This window comes from Micropterus salmoides, unplaced genomic scaffold (assembly GCF_014851395.1).
Source record: "Micropterus salmoides isolate LMB-PRFRI ecotype aquatic unplaced genomic scaffold, ASM1485139v1 Ms_hic_scaffold_9, whole genome shotgun sequence".
NCBI lineage: Eukaryota > Metazoa > Chordata > Actinopteri > Centrarchiformes > Centrarchidae > Micropterus > Micropterus salmoides.
The window spans coordinates 5598050-5616456 of record NW_024044681.1 but is presented as its reverse complement, the minus strand read 5'-3'; the positions used below and the strand labels follow the sequence as shown (position 1 = coordinate 5616456).

The 18407-nt window shown below is 43.2% G+C and overlaps 2 protein-coding genes across 2 annotated transcripts in view; one reads left to right on the top strand and one right to left on the bottom strand.

Annotated features, from left to right (window-relative positions):
• Positions 1–2662: 2662 nt before the first annotated feature.
• rps14 (ribosomal protein S14) lies at positions 2663–6269 on the top strand. The gene is made up of 5 exons (XM_038707908.1): positions 2663–2777; positions 3916–4067; positions 4209–4370; positions 5975–6051; positions 6160–6269. The coding sequence occupies exons 2-5, from the start codon at positions 3919–3921 to the stop codon at positions 6225–6227; spliced, it is 456 nt and encodes a 151-aa protein (XP_038563836.1). The 5' UTR covers positions 2663–2777; positions 3916–3918; the 3' UTR covers positions 6228–6269.
• Positions 6270–9308: 3039 nt separating this feature from the next.
• csf1rb (colony stimulating factor 1 receptor, b) overlaps positions 9309–18407 on the bottom strand; it is a 29785-nt gene continuing 20686 nt past the window's right edge. The window contains exons 11-22 of the mRNA XM_038707906.1: positions 17553–17679; positions 17283–17387; positions 17078–17188; positions 16840–16999; positions 16325–16398; positions 16148–16236; positions 15733–15855; positions 11351–11462; positions 11138–11237; positions 10934–11060; positions 10732–10846; positions 9309–10646 (exon numbers count right to left, since the gene is read on the bottom strand). Coding sequence (XP_038563834.1) covers positions 10561–10646; positions 10732–10846; positions 10934–11060; positions 11138–11237; positions 11351–11462; positions 15733–15855; positions 16148–16236; positions 16325–16398; positions 16840–16999; positions 17078–17188; positions 17283–17387; positions 17553–17679 — 1329 coding nt within the window. The 3' untranslated portion in view covers positions 9309–10560. The remainder of the gene's footprint in view (positions 10647–10731; positions 10847–10933; positions 11061–11137; positions 11238–11350; positions 11463–15732; positions 15856–16147; positions 16237–16324; positions 16399–16839; positions 17000–17077; positions 17189–17282; positions 17388–17552; positions 17680–18407) is intronic.

Sequence of the window (18407 nt, the reverse complement as noted above, 5' to 3'; positions counted from 1 at the left end):
TTTACACACAAACACATGAAGAGTTTATAAAATATGAAGTTTAGTTATAAATTAAACTCCAACAGTTTGTTCAGCAAACTGACACATATTTAATTGGAAATTATTTTTATAATAGTTGTGTAATTGAAGTAGTTTTTCATGTAAGAACATTTCATGGTTTCAGATGATTGTAATAACTGTGATGTTTGTTAGTAACGTTGATCTTTGGACACGATGAGCGCTCTGAAGGCGTCTCTTTGGGCTCTGAGTAACTGCAGAATCTTTACAAACCAAAACAATCAGTGGATCGATGGAGAAAATTTATCAATAATCAATCATCATCAGCTGCAGCAGCAACATCCTTCTGAGAGATAAGAGTACAACATGAAACAGCTTGATTATTGGCGTACTCACGTACTTTTACTGCAGGAACACTTTAGTACGCTACTTTCTCTGAAGTAAAGGATCTGAATACTTCGTCCTCCGCTGGAGCTTTACTGGGAGGAATGGCAGCCTGCAGCATCTGTATAGAAATACAGAGTGTTTTTTGTTGGTTTTAGAGTTTTAAAGTGAAGAAATCTGATGTTATTTCCTTATCTGGTCACTTTGAGTCTCATCAGGACTCTGAGGTAGAAACCAGGTTTGTATTCATCCTGCAGATTTAACACATTTGTTATAATAAATATAGCGGCGAGCGGCAATGATCGGGATCCAAGCGAGTCGTGAAAAACGCAACATGTGACATTTTCAGAGGAGAAGAACAGACACAGACGACTGAAGAGATTAAAGTGACTTTGAGATAATTGCTGAAACGCAACCTTTTTCTTTTACAGCATCGCCTTGAGATCAGAGAGCGTCATTACATTATGTACCTGACTGCTGGGTGAAATGTTCAACTCACCTGCGACATTTTGTGTTTCACAGGTTTAAAGTTTAAGCTGCACAAACACTTTTAAGCGGAGAAAAATAAGAACAAAGTTTCACGGGATCCAAATAAAATAGACAACTGCTATGATCTGAACACCCCCATTGTGAGCACATCTGACTCGGTCTCCTGGGGGTTTGAACCCTGGACCTGCAGATCTGCAGTGCAGGTGACTGACGGAGCTGCTGGTGAGAAGCTGTTTCCACTCACCTTCTCACAGGTTGAGGTGGTGACGTCACATTTAAACTTAAAACGCTTACAAGAGTCAAGATGTTGGTGAGAAGATTCTGCACAAAATCACACATCATTCTGCTGGTTTTGGGAGTGTTGTGAATTATTTTGGTGGCATTTGATCCAAAACAGAGAAGAAAATGAAAAGAAGCTATCTAAAAAGACAATGTTGTGCATCCTGTACAAGTTACAGCAAGATACTGAATATCACTGCATGAGGAATGAGAAATGTCTACGCCCACTTTACACAATCATTACCAAATTTTATACATCAACTGAGAAGTGACCCGAGATCCTACAAAACGAATTTGGTTTGACTCCATCCAGCGAATTACGAGTTCGTAAAAATAGGTTTTAGAGAAAAGTGATAAAAAGTCACATAAATGATTAAAGAAGTTTGACTCTAAAGGAAGCTGTTGCCAAAATGCAAAGTTGATAGTTATAGCGCCACCATGAGGTCAATGAGGACCATTGTTTTTGCCTGAGTTTGGGTGGAATTTGCAACCTACTGCCAATTTTAGTGAGTTTTCGCCCATCAGTTTTTGCTGCCCAAAGACTTAGCGGAGAAAAAGAAGAAGAATGAGAACCAAACCAAACAGGGATCCCTAATAATAATAATAATAATTCATTCACAAGCTCTTTAACAGAAAGTGGTCAATAATCTATTTTTATCAGAGGTTATTAAAAATGTAAAATGATGTTTCCCTGTAGCCAGCAGGGGGCGCACTGATTACACACAGCTGAGACGGGTGCAGATTTGTTTTAGTGTCCAAATTAAGTTCATTGTTTTAGATTTACACTATTATTAATATATTCATGTTTCCCCACCAGAATTATGAGGAGAGAGCGAGTTGTGAAAAGTATTTAGATAATCATGTAAAAGGAGGTGAAACTGTATAAAAATATGATCAATGAAGGGAAATCAGAAAACAAACATTGGATACATAGAAATAAACAAGGAAGCTGTGGCAAACCGGTTTTACATTTATTCCTTAAAACCTACCGGTCACGATTTAAGAGCAACTAGTACTTATTTATTAGTTACTAGGCTGAACTATTCCATTAGTTATTAGAAAGAAAGTCATTTTACCATTTCTTTTACTAACCAAAACTATTTTAGTTTCTTTCAAGTTTCTAGTATGTTTTGGAATATTTAGCTTACTAGTAACTAATAAATAAGAACTAGTAGCTTTTATATAGTGACTAGTAAGTTTTAAGGAATAAATGTTGCTTTTTTAACTGCTGTACAAATAGGAGAAGACTAAACAAAAACATATAAATTAACATATTTGATTATTTTCTTTTTCCAAAAATAATAAATACAGTATAAATGTATAAAGATGAAATATAAACACATTATAAGTGTATAAATACAGTATACATGTCTAAAGATGAAATATAAATACAGTATAAATGTATAATACAGTATAAGTGTATAAATACAGTATAAATGTATACAGATGAAATATAAATACATATAAATGTATGAATATATGAATGTTTGTAAAATGTAAATACAATTTCGCGCCATCGCCACGTGGCGGCAGCAGCTCCTCTTTCCCGCGCTGGAACTCCTCAACTTCGAGCCGGAAGCGGAAGTTCCTTCCTTTCTTGTTTCTGCTTCGTATAGAGACACACAGAGGTGAGTTCAGCTCAGCGCTTTATCCGACTTTAATCTTCTTTTCAGGTGAACATCCGATGATTTAATGTGTCTGATCTGAACCTGACAAGATGTTTGTTTGTGTTCGCGGGGAAATTGTTTCTCTAAATGAAACTTTAAGTCTGTTTTAGATGTTTTTCTGTCTCTGTGTGTGAAGCGAGCAGCAGAAACAAGTCGCCATTTTCTGTCGGCTGGCAGAGCTCAGGAGCGGGAAAACCAACGTTTACTGATGAATTAGATAGATTATTATATCTGTTGTGGAGTTTGAGGTGTTAATACAGGAACCAGTAAGTTATGTTGAAACGCAGTGAGTTCGTCGGTGCGTGTCAGCTAACATGCTAGCGTTAGCATTTCTCCCGGAGGCTGGTGGTTAATCTCCTGCGCAGGTCATTACTTTATGTTTACAATCAGAACATCTAATGTCGGCGGTCAAACACGGTGTGAAGGTTGTTGTTCTCGGGCTGAAATCAGAAACATCAGCCTGGTAGCTTGTCTGTTAGCCGGAGCTTCAGCCACCATGTGACCGGCTCAGGTGTGTAAGGTAGTTCCATTACCGGACAGCGCTGCACTCCGCCTCAAAGCTTCAAACGTTTCCAAAGTTTTCCTCTCTGTTCCCGACGGACGGGAGGGCCGTGAACGCACCGCTGTGAGGAGCAGGGGAAGCTAACAGAAGCTAAGATTAGCTGCCAGCAAGTCACTTATTTTGAAAATCTGCAGCCACAGATGAGTTGAAATGTTTCCCTGCAGGACGGCTGATGGATTTGATTGGTTAGCAAAGCAGCGAGGAGGAACCGAAGAGCTAAACACGGTGACGTCGTGTAAATATGAGCTGCGGCGTGTTCTGCTGCAACAGGAAGTGGTGGCAGTTTAATGCGTCCTGCTGCTGTTAGCTGAATCAGTTTAGAGTCGTGACCGGCCGTCCTGCCGACCAACGCCGGATCAGGGTTTATCTGTCGGTCCAGATGCTGCTGATGCGTCTGTGAGATGCGGCGACGTGTCGTCAGGTAGCGTTCGGATCAACACACCTGGTGTTTCTGAGCTGCTGGCGGTTAAAGGGACACGGATTGGTTGAGCTGTAGCGTTTGTGATGTCTAACCCTCCTCCTCTTCCTCCCGCTCAGACGATGGCTCCTCGTAAAGGGAAGGAGAAGAAGGAGGAGCAGGTCATCAGTCTGGGTCCTCAGGTGGCCGAAGGAGAAAACGTGTTCGGCGTCTGTCACATCTTCGCCTCCTTCAACGACACCTTCGTCCACGTCACCGACCTCTCCGGGAAGTGAGTGATAACGCAGTACACTTTGAGTTCACATTTCCCAAAGCATTATGGGAACTGTAGTCTCCACGCTGCAGATGGTTTAACAGCTGATCGGGATGTCAAACACTGTCTCTGGCGTCTGATTGGTCTGTGTGTTTCCAGGGAGACGATCTGCCGCGTGACCGGCGGGATGAAGGTGAAGGCGGACAGAGACGAGTCGTCTCCCTACGCCGCCATGTTGGCGGCTCAGGACGTCGCTCAGCGCTGCAAAGAGCTCGGGATCACGGCGCTGCACATCAAGCTGAGGGCCACAGGAGGGAACAGGTACGTCTGTCTGTCCCCCCCCGGTCGGTCTGTCTGTCTGTCTGCCCCCCCCCGGTCGGTCTGTCTGTCTGTCTGTCCCCCCCCGGTCGGTCGGTCTGTCTGTCCCCCCCCGGTCGGTCGGTCTGTCTGTCGTAAAAGTAGTAAAAGCTCTCAATTAAACTGACAAAGCATTGCTGCAAAAAACTCTCACGCTTTTATTTTGGAGGTAGTAACCGTAGCGATCTGTTTCTGCACCATGATTTATTTTTTATCTTTCTGCTATCAAAGCGATCGGGCCGAGGGCCAGATGTTGGCCCGCCAAACTGGACCTGCAGCCGGACTCTGCAGTCTGAGAGACGCCGCTCAGTCACATCCTCAGTACAGCTCTACGGGGAGGCCCGTAACGGCAAAGATGGCGGTTATCCCGCCCCCCGCGCTAGAAAGCCAATCGTCTGCTTTTAACAGCCAAAGCGGGAAACATATTTCAGCCAATCGTGTGGCTCCACTGACGTACGGGTCTGTTATTCTTCTACTGTGCATACGAGGTAGACGTGACGCACGCGCAGTAGAAGTATAACCGTCGTGAAAAATGCTTTTTAAACCTTATTTTGGGGCAAAGTCGTCTCTTCCAGAGATTTCCATCAGATTTTGCTGCTGATTCTGTCCATGTAGTTTTTATGTCCCGTGACCAGTGAGAGTGCAGCTCTCTGGTCTCGTTAGTCCGAAGTCGCTGCCAGGAAGCGTTGCCAAGATGGCGGCCGAGTGGCGGGACCCGCCTATAAGGACTTTGGTTCCATTAATAAAATGTAAACGCTCCGTATTTGCGTGGCGCCACCAGAACAGCAGCCAGGGGCCATTCGAGGTTCAGTCTTTTGCCCAAGGACACTCTGTGAAGACGCTCGGCTGCGAGTTGAATGTTCGTGTCGCTCTGCAGGTTTTCCTGTTTCCAGCCACAGTTCAGTGAAGTCTGACGCTTCTGATTGGTTCTCAGGCCGTCGTCTGAAAACAATTTAGAAATCCAGTCAAAGTTAAATGTAACAAGTTCTTTAATAGAGAAATTTAAATGGACTCTGATTTTAAAATCCGTCTGTAGGGATGAAGATCGAGACCCGGTTCCAAAATTTAGTAACGTTATGTCTGGAGCGTCAAATCTGATTTATCTTGAAACGCGATGGACAAGAAAACTTAAAGACGCTGTTTTGTCAGTCTAAGGTAAACCTGTAGAAAAGGTTTGTGTCCTAAACAAGCGCAGCTAACGTTAGCTTGGCAGTTAGCCGAATGTTCCAGACAAGCTAACGGAAAGCGGTCTGAGACAAGCTAACGGAAAGCGGTCTGAGACAGACGAGCCGCTCCTGATGCAGACTGACTGTACGGTGACTTTGCTGTTAAACATTATTTAGCTGGATTTAAAATATTCTAATCCTATAACTTAAGAACATCCAGGCAGCTGTGGGAACGCTAATGTTTATCACAACTCGCATGTCATCTCAATATAAAACAACTTTATTGGATATTGTCGTCATACCGTGCAGGCCGACCTGAAGAATCGGCTCAGTAAGGCGCCGGTCGCCCGTCTGCTTCCTCGTGTTCTGTCTTGTTGACGACCTGCTGGGTCTCTGTTTCAGGACGAAGACTCCAGGTCCTGGAGCTCAGTCCGCTCTCAGAGCGCTGGCTCGCTCCGGCATGAAGATCGGACGCATCGGTGAGCAAACACAGAAGGTGTCTTTAGTGAGCTGTGAAGCTGCTGCCGCTGTGTCTGACCTCCTGTTTCTTCTTCTTGTGTCTGTTTCTTCTTCATCGGTGCCTTCAGAGGACGTCACTCCCATCCCGTCGGACTCGACCAGGAGGAAGGGCGGACGCCGCGGTCGCCGTCTGTAAAAGTGCAGCGTGATTTTCTGACAATAAAAAGCTTAAAGAGTGTGTGTGTGTGTGTGTGTCAGTCTCTGTTCTCAGCTGATCAGTAACACGTGGATCCTTCAGGCCCTCGGGGGCCCGGGTCCACTTTCAGGACCTGAGTACAGATCTGAACCTGCTGACCCGTCTAACCCGCCCATCAGTCCAGCTTTACTGATTAGAACATCACTTTAATCCTGTTTTATTCTGAAACTCTTCAGTACTCTGTGTATCTAAGTACTTTGGTGAAAGATGTGAGTACTCGTCAGCGTTTCCCTCAGTTTAACCTGAATAATTAAAACTTCACACGATAAAACAGCTGATAAATCTCATGTGTGTCTGACGGTTCCTTTCGTCAGTTTGTGCATTTAAAGCAGTTTGATTTAATGAGACTAAATGATGAGTTTGTTTGTAAGAATCAGTTTTATGAACAGAGAAATTCTCAGAAGACGTCCGAACGTTTAAAAACTGAGGTAACGTATATTACTGCAGTACAGTGAGTAGTCGTATTTAATGTCTGTATTAATTAATCCACCTTGAATGTTTCTTTATCAACAGAAGTCTGAGTTATGAAGGATTATTTGTTGGAACCTACCAAGAACACCGTCATAAAGAAATATTGTGCAGGAACGTTTTGTGCTCCAGATTCTGGTGAAACGTCTTTATTTATCTGCTTTAAAGCAAACAAAATGAAATATTATTGAATATAATTAGTAGCTTGTTTCTTTGTTGGCCATGTATTTCTTTCTTCTATACTTACAGACTTTCTCAAGGTTGGTTATCAGAATTGTTTTTACAGATGCTTTCAGAAAGTGAAGCATGTCCCTGGTTTATTGGTTGTTGTTCCTCCCGCCACCAGGGGGAGCCGTCGCGCTGTCAGTTTGGCTGCCCAGAGTTCATTTAATGAAGGTCCGACAGGGCGTGAAAGCGGAGCTGCTGTCTGTCCTCTGATATTTATACCTATGAACGTGCTTGTGTTTCGGAAACCGCAGGAGTTTAAAATAAATCCTTAGTGGTGACGCGAGACACCGGATGATAATTCAGTCACTTTAAAATGCGTTTATACTGTCTGTAGATGAGATTAATTACAATAAGGATGGAACTGGATCAAATGTTTGAGAATTAGATTTACAGCCCTGTCAGTGTAGAGAAAGTGGGACAGTTTGGATTCTAGGAAGTGCAGCAGTTTCATGAAAGAATAATGTATCTGCGTATCTTTATTTATGGTTGGCCATTTCTTTAAATACACTAGGCTCCACAAAAGATGGCCCCCATACAGAGAGAAAGAAAGAACATAAAGGACAGGAAGGTGATGTGAAACCCCCTGAAACAGAAGTGAGTGAAAGGGCTGCTGAGAGACACATTATATATGCTGTTAAATGTTAATATAATGTTAATGTGTGTTTAATGTTTAATTTTAACTTTATCTAACAAAGTGTCCCACTCAACTTCAGTGCTTCCAGTTTGCAAAGAGGGCGACAGGTGATGTTTAAAGATAAGAAATAAATAAATAGGCTTAATTTCTGTCTTCACAACAACCTATTTAAACAAAATACACACTATTTTAATACTTTCTAACTGATTTAACTGGACAGTGGCAAAAGGTGAAGAGGCACATTTTGGGTTTGGTGGTCAGAATGAAAAAATTGGCCATTTAAAGGTCGGTTCACAGCAAGTTAAATAATATAAGAGATCTTGTCTTTATTTTATACAGAAGTCAGCAGTAAGTCATGTTAATCACAGGCTACAGTCTGTTTTCCACATATGAACAAGGATATTAGACATCCTCCCACCAAACACATCCTCCATCAGCAGCAACAGGCTTCTGTCATTGGCTACAGTCACTAAGCGTCCGGCCTGGTTACTCTGGAAACTGCAAACTCTGATTCTTCCGTTAAAGAAAGGTTCAAACCTCTGCTGTCACCACGGACATGAAGTTTGTTTGTTTGATCCAGATAAAAGAGGCCGGGCGCTGCAGCTTCAACACGCATCAGTTTCAGCAGGACCGGGGTGACCAGACGTCCCGAAACATCCGGGACAGTCCCGAATTACGAGCAGATGTCCCGACTGCTGTCCGGTTTGTCCCGAAAATTAGAGCCAACATGAGTTTTGATTAAAGCCTAATTAAACATTAAGTAGTTCTGCAGCTCATCTGGACGTGGAGTCAACGGCCTTGTTACAGCCACACAGAAACACTCGCGCTCTTTTCCCCTCTTTGTTTTCTTGTGCTTAGTGCAAGTTACAGTCGCGAGGACAGAGAAAGTGAAGCTTCAGAGATCTGACGCTGCACTGATGAATAAAATAAAAATAGAAATGAGGTAAAAGATCATGATTTACCTACAAATCCACAGCTGTTGTGTTTTTCCTAAGACCAGACAGGTGATTTCATGAACAAAAACAAAATTATTTTCAGGTGTGTTTATGTTCATTCAATCAATGTACCGGTAGCCACGCCCCCTCACCGCGCCCCGAATTTCATCCATTCTCATCTGGCCACATAAAATCTGATTTCAGGTCTGCTGAACAGTCTATGATTATCACAGTTAGGTTCTGGTGACCTGTCCCCGGAGGTCAGGTCACCCTGGAGAGAGAGGTTGATGACTTGCTTTTGCCTGAAGGTTCTCAGCACTTCCTGACCCCCCCCCCCCCAAAAAAAAACAAAAAGACAAACGACACATAAACACTCAACACTGAGAGACGAGAAGGAAAAACTAACACAACAAACTAACTGTGATCTGGTCCCTTCAGCTGCCCAGATGTGAAAACCAATCTGCATTCAGGAACTTGGCTGTCCTTTAGAGACGGAGATCAGAGCTTCAGTCGCTCTCCAGTTTAGACTGGACGCTGTCCCGACCTGCACATTCAGCTCAGAGCAGTGCTGACTCACACTGCAGCTGCACATCATGGGATCTGACTCAGAAGCTCAGTCTGCACTCAAGTTAACATTATTACAAACATCAGCCGTGTTTCCGTCCGGTCGTCCTGCGAGCGGATAAACCAGCGGCGAGAAGTGACCTGCTGACGTCACTTCCTGCTTCACAGACTCTTTAGATAATAAATCAAAGCTGTGGTCACAGTTTCTTTATTCCACATGTTGATAAAAAACAGAAAAAACAGTTTGTTTAAGTAAAAAAACTTTATAAAAGTTTGTTAATGAAAAATAAAGATTTGTGGTCTTTCTGCCGCCAACAAACCCCAACAAATAAAACTCATTACAGTTTTTCTCAGTCGCTTTGGTGCATTTCTCAAATCATCCTCAACATTTGCAAAACAGTAAGTGCATTTCTCAAAACAGGTAGTGCAAACGGCACAACACAGTGGTTTACCTGCAAAAGCCCATAACTTGTTCAAAATCCTTAGTCTGTCAAAAGCAAATCTTTCTGTCATTGAACTTGTCAGTGCCTCAGAACGACAAGTCCTCGTGTCTCGTTTATGAACAAGCAAGTCAAAATGTTTAGCCATCTTGTCAATATAACTGTACTCTAAGTATTTTCTGATGTATATTTTGGCTAAGATTTTGATGACAATGATTGAAAATGCACAAGGCTGCACTTTTTTTGTCTGGCATATATCACTTTCACCAGTACAAAGTTATATATTGCAGGAGAGAGGACAGGAATCACAGCTATGCTTTTACTGTTCGTACTGTAATTTGTTGACAGAGCACGTCATTGTAACATTTCTCTTCCACATCACAACAGATATATATATATATGTATATGTTTATATATATACATATATATTACTGCTCACTGTGTATTGTTACTGTTTACTGGTATTGAGTATTGGAGTGTTGCTATTGTGATGTTGTTGTGGTCTATTCTTACTTTGTTTATGGTCCTTGAGAAACAACATTTCGTTTAGCTACAGTATAAACTTGTAGGCAAACAATATGAATAAAGCATTTCAACTTTGATTTTTGATAACGTGTTCGACCATTTTGCATGTAGTGACTAATGCAGTGAACTTATGCCGAGATGTTTTGGGGGGTAAGATTGTTGAACTGGTATAATTCATTGTGATCAGCAGGACAAAAGCAACTGATAATGCAGGAAACAGCTGACAATTATGCATAATCATTTGCATCAGTGTGTCAAGTCATTTGCAATTTGTTCAAAACAACGAGAAAGTGCTTTTATGATGTGCACGAGTGACGAGATGATGTGGAGGTTGAACAATTAGTTTTGAGAATTTCAATTCTGATCTGAGAAATGCACCAAAGCGACTGAGAAAAACTGTCAAACACGTCATCGTGACGTCGCTGTTTCCTGTTGTTCGCTCTGAGCGTTTCAATAAAGGTTTATTTTGAACAGACATTTCAGGACAACTGGTAGATGTTCTTCATCATCAGCTGCTCCTCTCCCTCATCATCATCATCATCATCATCGTCGTCGTCATGGTGCTCTGAGAGGAGAAAAAGGAGGCGGAGTCAGATTTATACAGGTTAACCGTCTCTTAGCAACAGCTGATGTCATCCTGGTTAAATTACCTCTCCGCCGGCGCTCTTCTTCTTCTCCTCTCTTCACTGCGTCTCCTCCTCCGACCTCCTCCTCTTCCTGCTCTTCTTCTTCCTCTTCTCTGCACTCACAGATGTTCCTGTACGGCTGTTAGAGGAGAAGAAGAAGAGACGATGTGTTCAGGACAAACGGCAACTGGAGCTGAGGGCCGGCGGGTGTTTCATTCATCCTCACCTGGTCGCTGCGACGTGGCGATGAGTCACTGGTGGAGGGGAGGAGCCTGTTAATGAGATGGCCAATCATTTTGAAGGTGGGTCTGTCTGTGGGCTCCAGACTCCAGCAGAGCGTCATCAGCTGATACCTGAGAGGACAGGTGCGCCGTTAGATTCAGAACAACTTTATTAGCATTAACACGAACAAGCCCGTCTGTCTGCTCACATCTCTGCCGGAGCGAAGTCTGGCTGAGCCATGTGGCGGCCATCTTTGATCATCTTGTAGAAGTTGGTATCCACGGCAACGTTTGGGTAGGGGCTCTTACCTGAACAGGTAGAAACACAGAGTCAGAGGTGAGACATGTCAACTACAGAACCGCCACTGAAATGCTGCAATATGATTGGATGAGATGATGGCGTGCAGTGTTGCCATGGTTACCCAGCGAGAAGATCTCCCAGAGTAAGACGCCGTAGGACCAGACGTCACTCTGCACGGTGTAAACGCACTGGAAGATGCTCTCTGGAGCCATCCACTTCACCGGGAGACGGGCCTGTCAAAATAAAATGCACAGGAAGTGTCAAAGTAAAATGCACATAAAGTGTCACAGTAAAACGCACAGGAAGTGTCAAAGTAAAATGCACAGGAAGTGTCAAAGTAAAATGCACAGGAAGTGTCACAGTAAAACGCACAGGAAGTGTCAAAGTAAAACGCACAGGAAGTGTCAAAGTAAAACGCACAGGAAGTGTCAAAGTAAAACGCACAGGACTTGTAACAGTAAAACGCACAGGAAGTGTCAAAGTAAAACCCACAGGACTTGTCACAGTAAAACACAGAGGAAGTGTCAAAGTAAAACGCACAGGACTTGTAACAGTTAAACGCACAGGAAGTGTCAAAGTAAAACGCACAGGACTTGTCACAGTTAAACGCACAGGAAGTGTCACAGTAAAACCCACAGGACTTGTCACAGTAAAACGCACAGGAAGTGTCAAAGTAAAATGCACAGGAAGTGTCAAAGTAAAACCCACAGGACTTGTCACAGTAAAACGCACAGGACTTGTCACAGTTAAACGCAGAAGTGTCAAAGTAAAACGCACAGGAAGTGTCAAAGTAAAATGCACAGGAAGTGTCAAAGTAAAATGCACAGGACTTGTCACAGTTAAACGCACAGGAAGTGTCAAAGTAAAATGCACAGGAAGTGTCACAGTAAAACCCACAGGACTTGTCACAGTTAAACGCACAGGAAGTGTCAAAGTAAAACGCACCGGAAGTGTCAAAGTAAAACCCACAGGACTTGTCACAGTTAAACGCACAGGAAGTGTCAAAGTAAAATGCACAGGAAGTGTCACAGTAAAACCCACAGGACTTGTCACAGTTAAACGCACAGGAAGTGTCAAAGTAAAACGCACAGGAAGTGTCAAAGTTAAACGCACAGGACTTGTCACAGTTAAACGCACAGGAAGTGTCAAAGTAAAACGCACAGGAAGTGTCAAAGTAAAACGCACAGGAAGTGTCACAGTAAAACGCACAGGAAGTGTCAAAGTAAAACGCACAGGACTTGTCACAGTAAAACACACAGGAAGTGTCAAAGTAAAACGCACAGGAAGTGTCAAAGTAAAACGCACAGGAAGTGTCAAAGTAAAATGCACAGGAAGTGTCAAAGTAAAACGCACAGGACTTGTCACAGTTAAACGCACAGGAAGTGTCAAAGTAAAATGCACAGGAAGTGTCAAAGTAAAACCCACAGGACTTGTCACAGTTAAACGCACAGGAAGTGTCAAAGTAAAATGCACAGGAAGTGTCACAGTAAAACGCACAGGAAGTGTCAAAGTAAAACCCACAGGACTTGTCACAGTTAAACGCACAGGAAGTGTCAAAGTAAAACCCACAGGACTTGTCACAGTTAAACGCACAGGAAGTGTCAAAGTAAAATGCACAGGAAGTGTCACAGTAAAACGCACAGGAAGTGTCAAAGTAAAACCCACAGGACTTGTCACAGTAAAACACAGAGGAAGTGTCAAAGTAAAACGCACAGGACTTGTAACAGTTAAACGCACAGGAAGTGTCAAAATAAAACGCACAGGAAGTGTCAAAGTAAAATGCACAGGAAGTATCAAAGTAAAACGCACAGGACTTGTCACAGTTAAACGCACAGGAAGTGTCAAAGTAAAATGCACAGGAAGTGTCACAGTAAAACGCACAGGAAGTGTCAAAGTAAAACCCACAGGACTTGTCACAGTTAAACGCACAGGAAGTGTCAAAGTAAAACCCACAGGACTTGTCACAGTTAAACGCACAGGAAGTGTCAAAGTAAAACGCACAGGAAGTGTCAAAGTAAAATGCACAGGAAGTGTCAAAGTAAAACGCACAGGACTTGTCACAGTTAAACGCACAGGAAGTGTCAAAGTAAAATGCACAGGAAGTGTCACAGTAAAACGCACAGGAAGTGTCAAAGTAAAACCCACAGGACTTGTCACAGTTAAACGCACAGGAAGTGTCAAAGTAAAACCCACAGGACTTGTCACAGTTAAACGCACAGGAAGTGTCAAAGTAAAATGCACAGGAAGTGTCACAGTAAAACGCACAGGAAGTGTCAAAGTAAAACCCACAGGACTTGTCACAGTTAAACGCACAGGAAGTGTCAAAGTAAAATGCACAGGAAGTGTCAAAGTAAAACCCACAGGACTTGTCACAGTTAAACGCACAGGAAGTGTCAAAGTAAAATGCACAGGAAGTGTCAAAGTAAAACCCACAGGACTTGTCACAGTTAAACGCACAGGAAGTGTCAAAGTAAAATGCACAGGAAGTGTCAAAGTAAAACCCACGGGACTTGTCAAAGTAAAATGCACAGGAAGTGTCAAAGTAAAACCCACAGGAAGTGTCACAGTAAAACCCACAGGAGGATACTCCCAGAGAAAGTGGGTAAACATTTGTGTTCAGTCTGAGAGTCTAAAGACTTATTATATATCCAAAGAAGGTTAACCCTTGTATGGTGTTCGGGTCTGTTGGACCCGTTTTCAATTTTTATCAAAAGAAAAATTATACAATTATTTATTTTTTCAAACTCAGACTCATTGGCTTTGGCTCATTTTCTGTGAAGAATATATATCAGAACACATTTTCAATGAAAACACACTGTACACCCCCCCTACACATTTACATTACACACAGGATGTCCGGGTCCACTGGACCCGAGGCTAATAAAAGTGTGGAAACTGTAGGTCCTGTGTACCTTTACTCTGTCCTCCTCCTGTCAGTGTGTGTGTGTGTGTGTGTGTGTGTGAGTGTGAGTTTTGTGTTTCTGCACCTGCCGTTCCCGCACAAGGTTGCAACATTGTTGCAAAATCTAAGTACCGACACATCTGCTCTCACATTCCTGAGGTTAGTGTAGGGGGTAGATTACACAGTTTGTACATTAGAAAAACCATTACGCATATGGAGAGTCACCATAAACCACATATCTATGTGTGTGTGTGTGTGTGAGAGTTTTGTGTTTCTGCACCTGCCGTTCCCGCACAAGGTTGCAACATTGTTGCAAAATCTAAGCACCAACACCGTCTGCTCTCACATTCCCGCACCTCTGTCTTGTGGGAACCAATATTTATTTTCTCTAAATTGGGGGCGGGACACAATAAATATAGCTTTACCAGCGTGGTTTCTTATCACAACTGATCAAGATGGCCAAAAAATTAACTGCTCAGAGGGCCTTGCAATTGATTTTGGAAGAGACGGAAGATTTTGATGATGTACAAGAAGAGGTTTCAGAATGTGAAGATCACATTTCTGACAATTCAGAGTCTTGACCTGAGGAGTTGGCCCTTCTGTGTTGAGCCATGCGTTTGTGTAGTGGTTGTTTAGTCTCCCCAATATACAGGTCTGTGCATTCCTCACTGCATTGGACCGCATACACTAGATTGCTTTTCTTGTGTTTGGGTGTGCGGTCTTTGGGGTGGACCAGCATCTGTCTGTCAACATCTGTTTTCAACAAACATAACATCCCTGTGTTTTTTAAACCCAAGAACACACTAAGACAGATGCAGGGCCAACTCCTCAGGTCAAGACTCTGCAGTCTACTTACATCTGAAGGACAGAGGACACTCGTTTGAGGACCACCAGGTGCACATTTTAGACAGAGAAGATGGATGGTTTGAAAGAGGTGTCAAGGAAGCATCTACACCAGGGTGGAGAAGCCGTCATTGAACAGGGGAGGGGGTCTACGCCACCACTTATCCCCCACTTACAATGCTGTCCTTTCATCACTTCCCAGGAAACTCAACAAACGTAACCTATTGGCCTCAGGTGAAGATACCAACGATGGTCATTCAGTCTTGGCCACAGGTAGTCCCAACGACTGTAACGACTGTCGTCACAGCAACCAGGAACACTAACGAACCAGCGGTATCGATGACCCGGGCCAACGACCCCACTGAGGTTAAATAGCTGAGTTTCCCTGCCAGTCAGTCAGAACTGAAGAAGTCCTTTGGATGAGGGACGAAACGTCTTCCAGTATCTTCAACCAAGTCCGGCTGCCCTTGATTTTAACCTTCGTTGGATATGCTGTTTATATTGCTTGTAATTGGGATGAAGTAAACATCTGTTGAGTATTTTAACATAAAATTGTTTGATTGTGTTGAATTAAAAACCCCAAAATGCAGCGGGTCCACCAGACCCACGAACACTGGCTGAATAACAAAAATATGAACACCTCACAAGGGTTAAAGTCAAGGGCAGCTGGACTTGGCTGAAGATACTAGAACATTTTACAAACAGCTGAGTGTCTCTGAGTCTTCAGGTGAAAGACAGTCTGAACAGGTGACTCTTACGTTTCCCTGCACAATGTAGCTGTCATCGTTGCGAATGTCTCGGGCCAAACCGAAGTCACAGATCTTTGCAACGCGACGGTCAGTCAGAAGGACGTTCCTCGCCGCCACGTCTCTGTGGATACACTGATGGAAAGACAGGTGGACGACAGGTGGACGACAAATAGACAGGTGGACAGACAGGTGGACGACAGGTGGATGATAGAAAAACAGGTGGACGACAGACAGACAGGTGGACGACAGGTGGACGACAAATAGACAGGTGGACAGACAGGTGGACGACAGGTGGACGATAGAAAAACAGGTGGAAGACAGACAAACAGGTGACTGTTAGAAAAGCTGCTGCTGACTTATTTCGATGTAAATGTGATTGTGAGGACGTTTCTGCATCACGAGTCTTCACAAGTACAGTTCTTACATTCCTGGTAGACAGGAAGTCCAGACCCTGAGCCACCTGGTGGGAAAACCTCATGAGGTCACCAACAGTCAGGCTTTCAGTCTGCACACCTGAGAGACAGATGGACAGACAGTTAGACACGTCTGCACTCTGAGAATAGAGCTGCAGGTGTGTCCAGGTGTGTCTTGTGGTTGGTACCCAGGTGTGCTTGTCCTGGACTCAGAACGGGCTGCATCTCCTGATACTCTGAACAGCACGAGATCCCACTGTCACTGCAACACACACACAGGAGGCGAGGTCATCACAGGTGATGTCACCTCGCCAAAAATACAGGTAAAAATTAACCAGAAATTGTATTATTTATTATTATTAACAATATTATTAATATTATTGTTTTTATTGTATAGCTAATTATTATTGTCTTTTTATTATTATTTTTATTATTATTAATTATTATATAATAACAGTTTCTTGTTATAGCACAAAAATATTCAATTATTATTATTTTATCATTTTAATATAATTTATATTATCATTAATATTACTGTTATTTTTATATAATTATTTTATTAATAGTAATTGTTTTTATTATTATTATTGTTTGTTTGTTTTTATTTTTAAATAATTATTAATTTCCTTTATTATTATTATTAATTGTTTGTTATATTTATTATTATTAATTGTTCATTAAAAACAAAGAACACTCATCAGACCTCCTGAGCCTGGCGTGCTGGGCGACCATGTTTTTGTAGAAGGCCTCCCCTTCCACTTCGTCCACTCTCAAAATGGACGCCATGAAGTCCTGAGCGTGAGCCCGCAGGAAGTTGAGCAGGTCACCATGGCTACAGTACTCCGTGATCATCAGCATGGGGCCTGGTGGGAGGGAGCGGGGTCAAAGGTTAGTCCCTGACAGGTTTATATTTGCTTGTAATTGATTAAAAGCGCCGTCACCTCCTCGAGTGCAGGCGCCCAGCAGGTTGACGATGTTGTCGTGGTAACCAAGATGGCTGAGGATCTTCAGCTCTGACATCAGAGCTTCGCGTTCCTCGGAGTGAGCGCTTGCTGTTCATCGACACACAGGAAACACAAGTCTGTAACAACAGCAACAACACGCCGTACACGTGATGACAATGAAGGTGAAGATTTGTGGACTAACGTTTGAGCATCTTGACGGCGACTCGCGTTGCGTTGTTGTCAGTTCCCAGACCGTACGCTGTCGCCTCGACGACCTTCCCAAATGCTCCCGAACCCAAAACAGCACCTGACAGACGGAGAGAAGGGAAACACTGAGGTCACTTCCTCCATCTGTTGGGGGATGGAGGGTCAGACTTTTATTTTGAAAAATCAATTAATTGTTGAGTAGTCGATTGTTTTGGTATTATAAAAAAAGGTGGCGTTTGGTGTCAAAGTGGCGGCGGTCTTGTACCGAGGCGGAGTTTGTCCCGGGGAAATTCCCACTTGTAGTTGTACGGCAGCTGGGTGGGGTCAACAAAGGTGTAGTAGTTCCCGTCGGTGCTCTCGATGATCTTCCAGCGGATCTCGTATCTGGGTTTCTGGGAGAAGAAGTAGAAACATGATGAAGCAGCGATGATCTGTTTAGTTCAGATAGAAACTTTGGCCCGTATCAGTCTGCAGTGTAAGCTGTCCACGGCCCGAAAGTGACCCGCATCAGCAGAAGAATAACACGACGTCACGCTGTACGGAAGTAAACATGGCATCAGATAGGTTAGCTCCGGTTAGCTCATACCTGCTAACCCTCCCGGGGTCACATTTCTCCTGATTAATGACAAGTGTTCACAACTTTATGTCCTTTCCATTGCATTCATTACTGTTTCTGGTTCTGCCCCACGCCTCTCTCTCTTGGTGGATTTTGAGTCCTTTTAGGCAGGTCCCTCCGCTCGGCAGCCATCTTGGTCTCATCACATATTGATGCTTGTTCAAGGCCCTTTGGCGTCGCCTTTTAACACCCTGGGTACACCTTTGGCGCCATTTAAATTTTTTTTGGGCTCCACGGTCAAGTTAGCAACGCTTAGCAACAAAAATATGCAACATCCGGTTAAACTTTCAAAATAAAACGCTAGCGTTTCGAAACATCGCTACTTTGAAGCGGCACGTTATTCAAGTTGTGAAACGTTGCAGTTTGGTTTAGGCAAAAAGTACCTGGTTACGGTTCGGAAAAGATCCTGGTTTGGGTTAAAATATCTACTTGGGTCAGTTAACACGTAAGTTAACTAACGTAACTCGTGTTAACTTCAATAAAAATATTTAATGTTGACTTTTT

Coding starts and splice junctions, on each gene's coding strand:
- rps14 (XM_038707908.1), top strand. CDS start 3,919: ATGGCTCCTCGTAAAGGGAAGGAGAAGAAGGAGGAGCAGGTCATCAGT. Junction 4,068..4,208: donor GTCACCGACCTCTCCGGGAA/GTGAGTGATAAC, acceptor GTGTGTTTCCAG/GGAGACGATCTGCCGCGTGA. Junction 4,371..5,974: donor AGGGCCACAGGAGGGAACAG/GTACGTCTGTCT, acceptor TCTCTGTTTCAG/GACGAAGACTCCAGGTCCTG.